The 11,167-nt window shown below is 31.3% G+C and overlaps 1 protein-coding gene across 2 annotated transcripts; it reads right to left on the reverse strand.

Moving 5' to 3' along the window:
* Positions 1–162: 162 nt before the first annotated feature.
* On the reverse strand, positions 163–9,968 carry LOC148228490 (optineurin-like). Of its 2 annotated transcripts, XM_088200514.1 has the most exons (14): positions 9,941–9,968; positions 9,669–9,868; positions 3,960–4,199; positions 3,588–3,896; positions 3,435–3,521; positions 3,265–3,366; positions 3,055–3,194; positions 2,867–2,992; positions 2,695–2,806; positions 2,459–2,628; positions 2,276–2,387; positions 2,145–2,210; positions 1,488–1,520; positions 163–591 (listed from the first exon to the last, which is right to left on the reverse strand). In XM_088200514.1, exons 2-14 carry the CDS (start codon positions 9,831–9,833, stop codon positions 490–492), a joined length of 1,764 nt encoding a protein of 587 aa, XP_088056640.1. In that variant the 5' UTR covers positions 9,834–9,868; positions 9,941–9,968; the 3' UTR covers positions 163–489. The 2 variants fall into 2 exon arrangements, with proteins under 2 accessions (XP_088056640.1, XP_088056641.1); XM_088200515.1 differs by lacking the exon at positions 1,488–1,520.
* Positions 9,969–11,167: the final 1,199 nt, after the last annotated feature.

Below are 11,167 nucleotides of genomic sequence, written 5' to 3' on the forward strand. Positions count from 1 at the left end.
TTCATATATCCAATCCCGGTATTTTGAAGCATCTGTTTTAGTCCGATATCCCAGTATTTTCGAGAGTCGGAGTCCCAATTTACAACTCCATGTTGGGACATACATATGATTATTCTGATTATCGCTATGTGATGCACATGATAAAAAATAATAGATTATCTGTATATCTCAAGTATATATTTATTATACATACCATTCGTTTTAAAAAGATAAAATTACAATTTATATCATCATTGATATATTTAACAATAACAAGTGTTAATCTTTTAACACGTATATAATTGAATAATCAAATCATAAAACAATGGTAATTATTGAAATTAATGGTATCATTATATAAAATTAATACTTAAACGAATAAGTAAATAAGGAATCATATTAAGTCAAATTTTGTAAATTAATATACATTCAAATTAGCAGAAATGCATTATATAATTGAAAAAGAAAAAATAGAAATATTAATAACTGAAGTGTTACATAAACCTGCTGTTAGTCAATACAGGTGTCAACATGTATCTGAAGAAGATGTGCCGTCCTAAACACTTTTTGGCAAAGCGGGCATTCATAGCTAGCGATGGGCGAAGAGTTCCTCTATAAAAATTAAAATATACTTCCATTCATTACAATTCTTAAATTTGCCGCAACTCAACATTAAAAATATAAAGCAAAAGCTAAAAGCAATTAAATGATTATTAGGCCCACTGTCCAGGGAGGCGTCGCTGCAGACGCGTATTCGTCATTGTACGCCTGCTTGCTGCGTACATATAAACTAACGAAATACTGTCGACGGAGCTGCAACGTCACGCACACGAAGCTGCATGCAAGCTTCATGACGAGTCGTCAAGCATGTCAGACGCCCGAGCGAGCTGTCTACGGAGACGTCGCTGCATAGACGCGTATTCGTCATTGTATGCTTGTTGTACGCCTGCTTGCTGCGTACATATAAACTAACGAAACATTATTTGACTTCCCACCTCACTCCAAGCTTTCTCAGTAATATCTTTTCTTGCATAATTTGCAAGATTACTATTATAAAGACACTGGTACTTTTCGACGATCTGAAAAAATTAGCAGCTGAAATTGCGATTGTTTTCTACACGTTCACGCAGTTCGATACGCCCGGGCGTCTGACATGCTTGACGCCTGTCGTCATGAAGCTTGCATGCAGCGACGTGAGCGTGACGTTGCAGCTCGGTCGACAGTGTTTCGTTAGTTTATAATATAAAGTTAGTTTATAATATAAACTAACGAAACACTGTCGACTGAGAAAGCTTGAAGTGAGGTAAGAAGTTAAATATTTCGTGTTTATATGTACCCAGCAAGCAGGCGTACAAGCGTACAATGACGAATACGCGTCTATGCAGCGACGCCTCCGTGGACAGTGGGCCTTAGCCTTTAGTCTGGTTTGTGTAATTTATTGACTAGATTTTAATATAGCAGTTGAGTTGCAGCAATTAATACTTTATTATATTAGATTGTGTATTTACTTCATTTGGCAGTTTGTCAACAACAATCCAATCCTGAAATTGAATAATTGATTCTATTTGATAATATGTATGAAAATGTTTGATACTAGGAACCTAATTTCCATATCTAATCATTGAATTGTATGCAGTTAGCTCATGATTCAATGTTGCTTAATTTATAGTTTAAAATCTATTTTAATTCTATCAAGTTTCGCATTTTTATGGAAAATCATTTAACTTATTGATGATAAAACAAATTTAAATTATAACAAGTTAGGTACTTAAAAATCAAAATATTGAGAAGCTAATTATAATCCATTCTGGGATCAGAAAATATAATAAACTTTCTTCCGAAGACTTACAATGTGATATGTTATTGAAATGGAATGTAGAATAACAATATTCTACAATTGAATGAGCAGATAAAAGACCAGATTTATACCACCCATGTGAGTGGAAATATTTTCATTCACTCAGATGGTGAAAATATATCAAAAGGATAAAATTAGCAAATGCTCCATCGAGGCAGACCATTATTGGTTTTTAACATTGACAAAGCAAAAAACATTTATTAAAAGCAATTTGTTCACTCACTCGGGTAATGTAGATCATACAAGCAGATAATATTTTAATGACCAACTCTTTTCATTATCAATAATAAAATTATATAAAAATCACCTGTATATTTTCCCATGTATGATTTGTATCAGTCATCGTAGTACTTGGCGAATTCCTCTGAAGTGCCTAATAAAATATAAATATATCAAATTAAAACCATACAATTATTAAAGAAGCTCAATCTTACTAACATCACTTTGAAGCATCTGATTTCGCCTCTGCAACTGGCTTAGTTGTTCGATCAACGTTTGTTTCTCAGCAGCGATTTCTGTTCTTGCATTCCTTTCACTCTCAAAATCAACCCTGTTACACAAAATAAGCAATTTTTAAAAAAACATCATAAAAATGTTATTTTGAATATGAATATGATCTACTTATAAATCTCCAATTGTGCTCTCATGAGATCCCTTTCCTCAGACTCTTTCTGTAGAGTTTCAACAATTTTTCGTAGACCTTTCATTTCTTTTTCTGATGAATTGTAATCGGATGATATTGAAATTAACTTTGTATTAGCAATCTCAAGTTGATCCCCAAAAACAGTCACCTGTTGAGAGTAAATATTATTTATTATGTAAATAAAATGAAGTTTAAATAATATTTTTATACAAACTTTTTTAGAATAATTTTCGGCTTCGATTTTTTTTTCTGTTGCATATTTTAAAACATTCTTATAATCGACGAACATCATTTTAATGTCTGCAACTGCTGATTGGAATTTATGACTAAAATTTGAGAAAAATTAAAACAAATTTCTTTTGTAATAATTAATTAGACTAGCTTACACAAATTCAGCCGTATCCTTATGACAATTATCAAGTCCACTTCTTATGGAAGAACATTCCCCAGTTTTCGCATCATCTTCATTAATAGCGATCATTTTCGAAAGTTGTGTGAACAGAGTGCTAAAACTAAAACAATGCTCATTTTAAAAAATATCCACTCAAAATCATAATTAACTTTAAGCTCTTACTGTTCAATGTGATTGTTAAATTCGACTGTTATCTGCTTCAATATGTCGTCAAAAATTTTCACATTTTTAGCAAATTTATCATAGTTTGAATCGATACATTCCTTTTCAACTTCTACTAAAGTACGAAGAGGATTTATAGCCTGAAATAATCATAAAGTTATATTTTTAATAAATTCATTTATAATATATTCTATTGTGATGATATATTACCATTCTCAATGTATCTTTCAACTTTGCTCGTAAATCTTTAATTTGCATATTGAGATTTGTGATATCTCCATTAACATGCTCTTTGTATAGTGTATGACTCAACTATAACAATAAACATAAAAAATAAGCATAATATTAAATTGGATATTGAATTTATTAATTAGACACACCTTGATATTTTCAGCTTCTAATAGCTTTATACTGCATTCTTTTACTTTTCCTTGAAGCGATGATATCTTACATTCATATTCATTATCCTTTAATAATTAATAGGTACATTAATAATACGCAATGTTAAAAATATTGCTTCCATTTAAACTTACAATCTTTTCTTTATACTCTTCAATCTGTCTTTCACGATCTTCAAGAACGCTTAACATAGAAGCGTTTTGAGAACGAAGTTCACAGTTTTCTTTGTCTTTAGCTTTTATTTGCTCTTTCACATTTTCTAATTCGGCGGACATTGTGTTATCAATGCTTACGCATTGATAGGTACTGATTATTTTATGGTCATCGGCTTCATTATGACCAATGCTAATGTCATTTACGTTGTTTGTAATACGTAAATTTGTCGCCTTATTCGATTTCATAGCCTGGAGCCCAACTTTCAAGTTCTTATTTTCTGTTTTCAACTGAAATTATAAACATAATATAAAAACACATTCAAGTCGAATAAGTGCATTATAAAAGTGTACCTTTTTAATAAGCTCCTTCATTTCGGCAAATTTAATTTTATGCAGTCTCTGCGCTTCCATTACATCGTCTCGCCATTGCTCAATGGCTTCAAATTGCTCCTTCATCGCTTTGTTATTTTCTTTAAGCATCTGACGAAGTAACTGGTTTTCCTCCAATATATCGGACATTCTATGAGAAGAGTCTATCATGGCCACACCATTAGAAAAATCGGACTCATCAACAACCATGCCTGATAGAATCTATAAAAATAAAGATCAAGATATTAATGGATACATAAGATCAACTATATAACTCTATAAGTATTCATTTACTCATACTATCATTTTTAGAATTTCTGAAGTTTTTTTTATCTTAAGTACATATATTTAAAAATCCTTTGATCTAAATCAAAACTCATTGACAAATACACTTTTCTGGCTTTCATATCAGCAAGTTCATCGATTACATCATCATGATTCACATTTTTAATGATTTTATAATTAATCGAAATTATGGAAAGATTGTTGGATACTCAATTTGAAATAATTGTTAATTCATGTTTAACTTGCGAGAAACTAGAAGATTAATAGATATTTGGTGTCATTAAAAGCCTGTAGAATTACAAGCGAAGTTGCAGTTTAAATTTTTACACAAATACAAAGGGTGCATTGTTTTTAAAGTAAAAAATAATGAAGTTCGATCTTATAAATAAAAAAAGTAGTCGAGCTGATAAACATATTTATAATGTATTGTTCCCTGACAATATTCATTTTTGAACTATACAACAGAAGTCAATTGTTTAATTATTTCTGAGCATCCCTTCATAAGCAAGTCGCCCAATTATGTCGTCTGGTAAGCTAATATGCATATGCGCGAGTTGCTCAATTGTGCGGTCTGGTAAGCCAGTGGGTTAAACCATTTGCCAAATGCTTAAAATATGATCATATTGCTTGGATGGTTCAAGAATTTGGTAATATTGTTGTGTATTTATTATTCTATGATAACATATTGTCAATGATGACGTATTAAGTAATTGTTATGATGTAAATACATAAATGGTTATCATTATCAGGTTGTTGCGAAAGATGTAACGGTTTACATTTTCACATTATCACAATCAACCTATCAGATTTGATTGTCAGAAATGTTATCAAATTGTAAATAATGTATTGTATATAAACTAGAATATTTAAAAAATAAAACAGTTAGAATTGAGAGTCCAGTCTGAGAACGGGCTCACAAATGAAACTCCAGTATTATCTTTAAACACGTCCAAGTCCAACGTCATCCTCGCCTCCCGGTCCATAACAATATTACATCAGTAGAATTAATAAAAAGAGAATCCGATAATCTCAAAAACAGCAGTAATATTAAAATAATAAAAACAGATTGGCCTTTTAAACAGACCTTGGATCGAACCACGTGAATAAACATTTTAAACATTTTACTTAATATTGATTTCTTATGTAAAAATATGCAATCACATCTGTTTTTGTAAACTTGAGCAGTAATCATTTTTGTTATTTTTGCTTAATATGAAAATGAAGCGTTTTATTATATTTTAATAAAAATGTACCTATAATTATAATTAATAACACTTGACCGACGGGTCGATTTTTCGCCGCGTGATGTGCGAAAATGGGCTGTTTCGCGAAAACTTTGTGCAACATAGTGTTATGTATTTATTATTCTATGATAACATATTGTCAATGATGACGTATTAAGTAATTGTTATGGTGTAAATACATAAATTGTTATCATTATCCGGTTGTTTTGCGAAAGATGTAACGGTTTACATGTTCACATTATCACAATCGACCTATCAGATTTGATTGTCAGAAATGTTATCATATTGTAAATAATGTATTGTTTATAAACTAGAATATTTCAATAATAAAACAGTTAGAATTGAGAGTCCAGTCTGAGAACGGGCTCACAAACGAAACTCCAGTATTATCTTTAAACACGTCCACATCCAACGTCATCCGGTCCATAACAATAGATATAACAGAAAAATATGATAACTTTTGAAATGAAATAAAAAAAACAAAAATTATCAAATGTTCTGAATTGTATTGGTACATATGTTAAAATTATTTTATCAGTGGTTTTAAATCTGTGGGTCGCATAAGATCAAAATTAAAATCATAAAATTTGTTTTATTCTACTTTGTTTTATTTCTAGTTTAACCCTTCCTGGGCGAAAAGGGGGCCAAAAAATACCACAAGAATTTATTTTTCACTGTATATAAATAAAATATGTTTTCAATAAATTTCGAAATCGTGTAATGGTTTAAAATATACATTTGTGGCAAAATATATATTATTTGTGAGCTGAGCGTCAGTTTTGCAATTCCAAGAAGGACAGGTATAGAGGATAACATTTGGATTTATTCACACTCGAAAGTTATGAATGTGTCGAAAGTCAGCTTCCATAATGAGTTACAACGAGAAAGCCATGTGCTGGCGAATCAGTGTCTCCCAAAACTTTTGTTATGTTTAATTTTTTGCAAAGTTTATTTCTTTTTTTATTTTTGGAATTCCGTCATCTTATACCTTTTTATTCATAAAATTTATTATCATGTTATTTATTATACACTTTATTATTTTTTATATATATTATTTATTGCAGTATAAATTGTGATAAAATATTGAATTATGTCGTCCAGGCGTGAAGATACAGAAAGACTATTAGACGAATGTGAAGATGATGTCAATATCGATGAATCTTTTGACAGTGATACCAACTTTGAAGAATTGGATTCAGATGCCACAAACGTAGATGATGTAATCGATAATGAAGCTGACGAATCTTAATCAGAAGATGAATATACACCAGAAAACACCACATTCATGTCAAGTTCTTGTCTAGAATGGTATTCAACTCCACAATACAATTCCAGAATGCGAATCCAAAATATCGCCAGGTCTTCTTTAGGACTTGGAACAGAGGCTAGCAGTGTGACTTCAATTAAGGAAACCTATCTCTAGAAATGACAATTAAGACCACACCAACCAAGCGGAAATAGAAGCATCTGGAAGTTGCTAAGGCCGTAGACTACCACTGAAAGAAATATGGATAACTTACCAACTTGTATATTTATATGGTGAAATTCGTTTTGATGACAGAAACACCAAACAATTATGATTTCAACAATCGCAAGATAAGGTTTAACCACTACGCTCATATTTAATAAATTTAAGGCAGCCCGTTTGAATAATTACTCTCCAGGATAGCATATCACAGTTGACGAAAGACTAGCTACGTATCGAGGAAGGTGCCCATTTCGCGTTTTTATCAAAAGTAAGCCCAGCAGATATGGAACAAAGATATGGGTTACTGCTGATGAAGAGACATCATATATTTTAAATCTACAATCATAGAAGGGAGAGCAACACGTACAAGAGAAAAACCAAGGTGAAAGGGTAGTGACTGATCTTATAAGTCCTTATATTGGAACTGGATGTGGTGTCACTATTGACAACTTCTTTACGTCAGTGCCTTTCGCTAAAAGACTTCTGGAAAACAAACTAATATTTACAGAAACGATTAGAAAGAATAAACATAAAATACTGCAAGAATTTTTGCGTTCACGTCAACGAGAAGAATTATCTAATTGTTTTGGTTTTACCGATGACATCACAATAGTTTCATACGTTCCGGAGAAAAAAAAACAATCAGTCACACTGTTGTCAACAGAGTTCCACGATATAAGGGTAGAAGCAAATGCAAGGAAAAAGTCAGAATTATAATTGAACCAAAGGAGGCGTAGATACAGGCAATAGAATGACGGCATTATATTCGCGTGTCAGGACTATTTCTCGTGTCAGGTTTTAAACAAAATTATATCAAAATATTCATATTGGCGAAGAATGATCGGAAGATGACATAGTCGACTAGCAATGGAGCTTGTCAAGAACATAAAAATAAATAAATTTGCGAAAAATTAGTGGGATATTGAATCATAAACATATTCAATATGGTTTCACACTTTATAATCAAGCAAACAATGCTGAAATTGTTACTCCACTGACTCCACTCCTTAAAAATCGCGTTGAAGAAGTTAGGATAAGTAGGTGCTGCTTTTGTACTAGAAATCAGGACAGAAAGGCTAATTTTTTTGCATCACCTGCAAAAAGCAATGTGTACGGTTCACAAGCACCAGTTAAAAATATTATCAAGTCCAAATTGTTTACAAGATTCATGCGTAGAATAAATTAAATATTTATATTATTATTCCAATTATAAAAATATTATTTAAAAAAAATAAAATGCGAATTATTTTTAATTCCTGTGCAATTATTATAAATATAAATAATATGTTTTATTTAGTTTGTTGAAAATTCAATTGATTTAAAATTATTTAATGCTTTGGTACAGATGACGGTATTTCGGGATTTTTCTCAAGACCCTGCGCATACTACCATAAGGTTGTTTCCTCATACTATGAAGTAATGTAAAAACCTGACATCTGAGCTGACCCTGACTACTATACGTTTTCACTGACAAGAACGAAAAAGTGAGTTGTATTCCTTTCTGGGTCTGTACCACGAAGGGAGAAAGGGTTGCCTACTTTTTTGCTTTGTAAGACTCGTCATCATGACTAGGTCTTAAAAGGGCTGTTCCGCTCGAGTAAGAGACATGCGCCGCTCAGACAATACTAGGAATCCATTATCAGTATAGTGAGCTAACAATTATACTTTTTTGGGTAACTCGCATCCTCAACCAGTAAAATAATAAAAACGATAAAAGTTATAGAGTAAACATTAATGGGTGCTATTTAACATAAATATATTTAAATAAATACTTTGTTCCATAAATCGAATTTTTAGTACATTAAATCTTAGGATTTTTCTTCGGAAAAGGATTCATTGCAGGTATTTATAAGGTGTTCACTGTTCTGACCAATACTGTCCAACAGTAATGCACAAACAATTCGTTTCATAGAACAATTATTTTATATATTGCTCATTTAACACATTGTTTGCGGAGCACGTAAAAATACGTTATATGTTGACTGGTGGTAAAAGTCGGGTAACGGATTTCATTGCTATCCGTTAAATCAAATTTCACACTACACAAAGCACCTCTATATTTTTTGTATACGATTAATTGAAATAAAAATCAATATAAATTTCAGTTATTTATATTTTTTTTGTCAAATAATGGACTATTTTTTATTTCACATGGTCAACACCTTGAAACAGCTGGTATTTATGCCTGATTTTTAATATGCTGCTTTTGTATTGCAACTCTATTCCAACCTTTTTTTATACCTGGATAGGGATGGTTTATTAATATGGGGTTGGCGGAAGGGATTTTTTTGCCCCACTTGTCCCATTGTGATAGTTTACTTAACTATTATAAATGGATCTTCAATAGATCTTTGGAGTTTGAAAAGTTAGAATATGGTGAGTTTAGAATTTAAAATTGTATTCAATTATATTAGATACTTTAGAGGTTATGACGATTTTTTTGCGTGCAAATAATTCTGCGCGTGGAATTATATCCGCAAACAATGTGTTAAATTGTCCTCATCCTCATATCAAATTATAGTTTTCCGCAAATAAAATAAGCAAATGATGCAATAATTGAAACCTACTGTGAAATCATAACGTAAATTTTTTGATCGAATAATCTCTCATCATCATCATAATCAACAAGGGGAACAAAATCAGTAGCAATACATTTTCCATATCACTTTAAATTATATAAACAAATATCCTCACCTCCGGCAGCTCCTTCAACTGTAACGATTCGGAAGTTACTTCGGTTTCAGGTTTGACATTATTGTAGCTGAGATGCTCCGGGGAAGCACCGTTTGGGATGACGCTCGGCGGCTGTGACGAATCGCCGAGAATAACAAACGACTCCTCGCCGCTGAACGAAGCCATTTTGACTAGCGATCACCAAAGTTACATTCGCCGGTCTGAAATTCAATACAATGTTAGCAAAATACCAATACGACGCGGTTGAAACTAAATGCGACAACAAAAACAACCTTTCGCACAGAAACACCAACGCAAAATGTCACAACGCTGACCATATGACGGGCATTACGCAGTAGGCAGCTGACGATGTAAAAAACGTACAAATGCCATATAAAATAGCAATTAAATCAAATACGTAGCACCTGTCATATTTGAAAATCAAAATAAGTTTTTAATTACATTTTTGGACATAAATCAAAATATGTAAGGGGTAATACCGAACAGTAAAATTAAATTTTTTTATATATATTTTATAATTTAAAATAAAATTAATGATCTAAAAATATATACAAAATTATCAAGAATAATATTTAAATGTCTAAATTAATTGTGTTTTAAATAATTTACATATCTACAATGACATTTAATATTATAGATAACAATCAGTGATAATATGAATTATTATTATTTCCTTATAATGGATTACGTCAGCTCCTTATTAATCACGATTTATAATTAAACGTATTGCGTGTATAATTATTCGTGCAATTATTTAATATCAAGAACTCATATTTTAGGCATAGTGATGTTTCATTAAAAAAACATTATGTTTGCAAGTAAACAATATAGTATTTCATTTTAGGTTAACTTATAAACAATTAAAATGCTGTTTTATGTTTAAAGTTCACTTTTTGGTTTGATTATTATATTCAGCAAAAGTCATAAGCGTTGTAGTTCATTAAATGATCCCGATAATAAGATAAATAAACTTTGAAGAAAGTCATGATCTTAAAATGTCAACACTGTGATGCTAATTAAAAATGACAAGCAAATAAAGTAGTAGCTATACAAAGCCATTACCATTTTTTATAAATGTCGATTGATTTGAATTGTGGTTTCAATGATATTTTGTGGGAATGTAGGACTGTCCCACGGCTGGTAAGCCTAGGTGAAAGAAGAAAGAGAAAGGAAAGTGAAAAAGGAGTATATGTTTTTAAGGGATTCGCTGAATCTTCTATTATGACCATATGTAAGGTTATCTTAGACCCATGTATAGTTTTCGAGGACGGTATGTTCATTCGGTTATTTTCTAGCTGTTTATTTAACGCTGAATATTGAGATGTTCCGTCATAATTTGTTTAACACGTCCTCCAACTTCTATCGCTGTAAATATTTTGTATGCTTTAGCTACAGCTTTCAAATGCATTCAAAAACTGCTTGTAGTTAAACTATGATGAGCCTGCGTATGTAAGATTTTTCATTAGACAATGTTTACACAACGATTATCAGTTTACATG

This window comes from Plectrocnemia conspersa, unplaced genomic scaffold (genome assembly GCF_051122295.1).
Source record: "Plectrocnemia conspersa isolate PC_06_02 unplaced genomic scaffold, ASM5112229v1 ptg000012l, whole genome shotgun sequence".
In the NCBI taxonomy this organism is placed as follows: domain Eukaryota; kingdom Metazoa; phylum Arthropoda; class Insecta; order Trichoptera; family Polycentropodidae; genus Plectrocnemia; species Plectrocnemia conspersa.

What these genes read in the sequence shown, in the direction of transcription:
- LOC148228490 (XM_088200514.1), bottom strand. Translation starts at nt 9,833, where the DNA reads ATGGCTTCGTTCAGCGGCGAGGAGTCGTTTGTTATTCTCGGCGATTCG. An exon ending in AAGAGTATAAAGAAAAGATT is followed by an intron (nt 3,522 to 3,587) that starts GTAAGTTTAAAT and finishes TAATTATTAAAG; the next exon opens with GATAATGAATATGAATGTAA. An exon ending in CCGAAAATTATTCTAAAAAA is followed by an intron (nt 2,629 to 2,694) that starts GTTTGTATAAAA and finishes TACTCTCAACAG; the next exon opens with GTGACTGTTTTTGGGGATCA.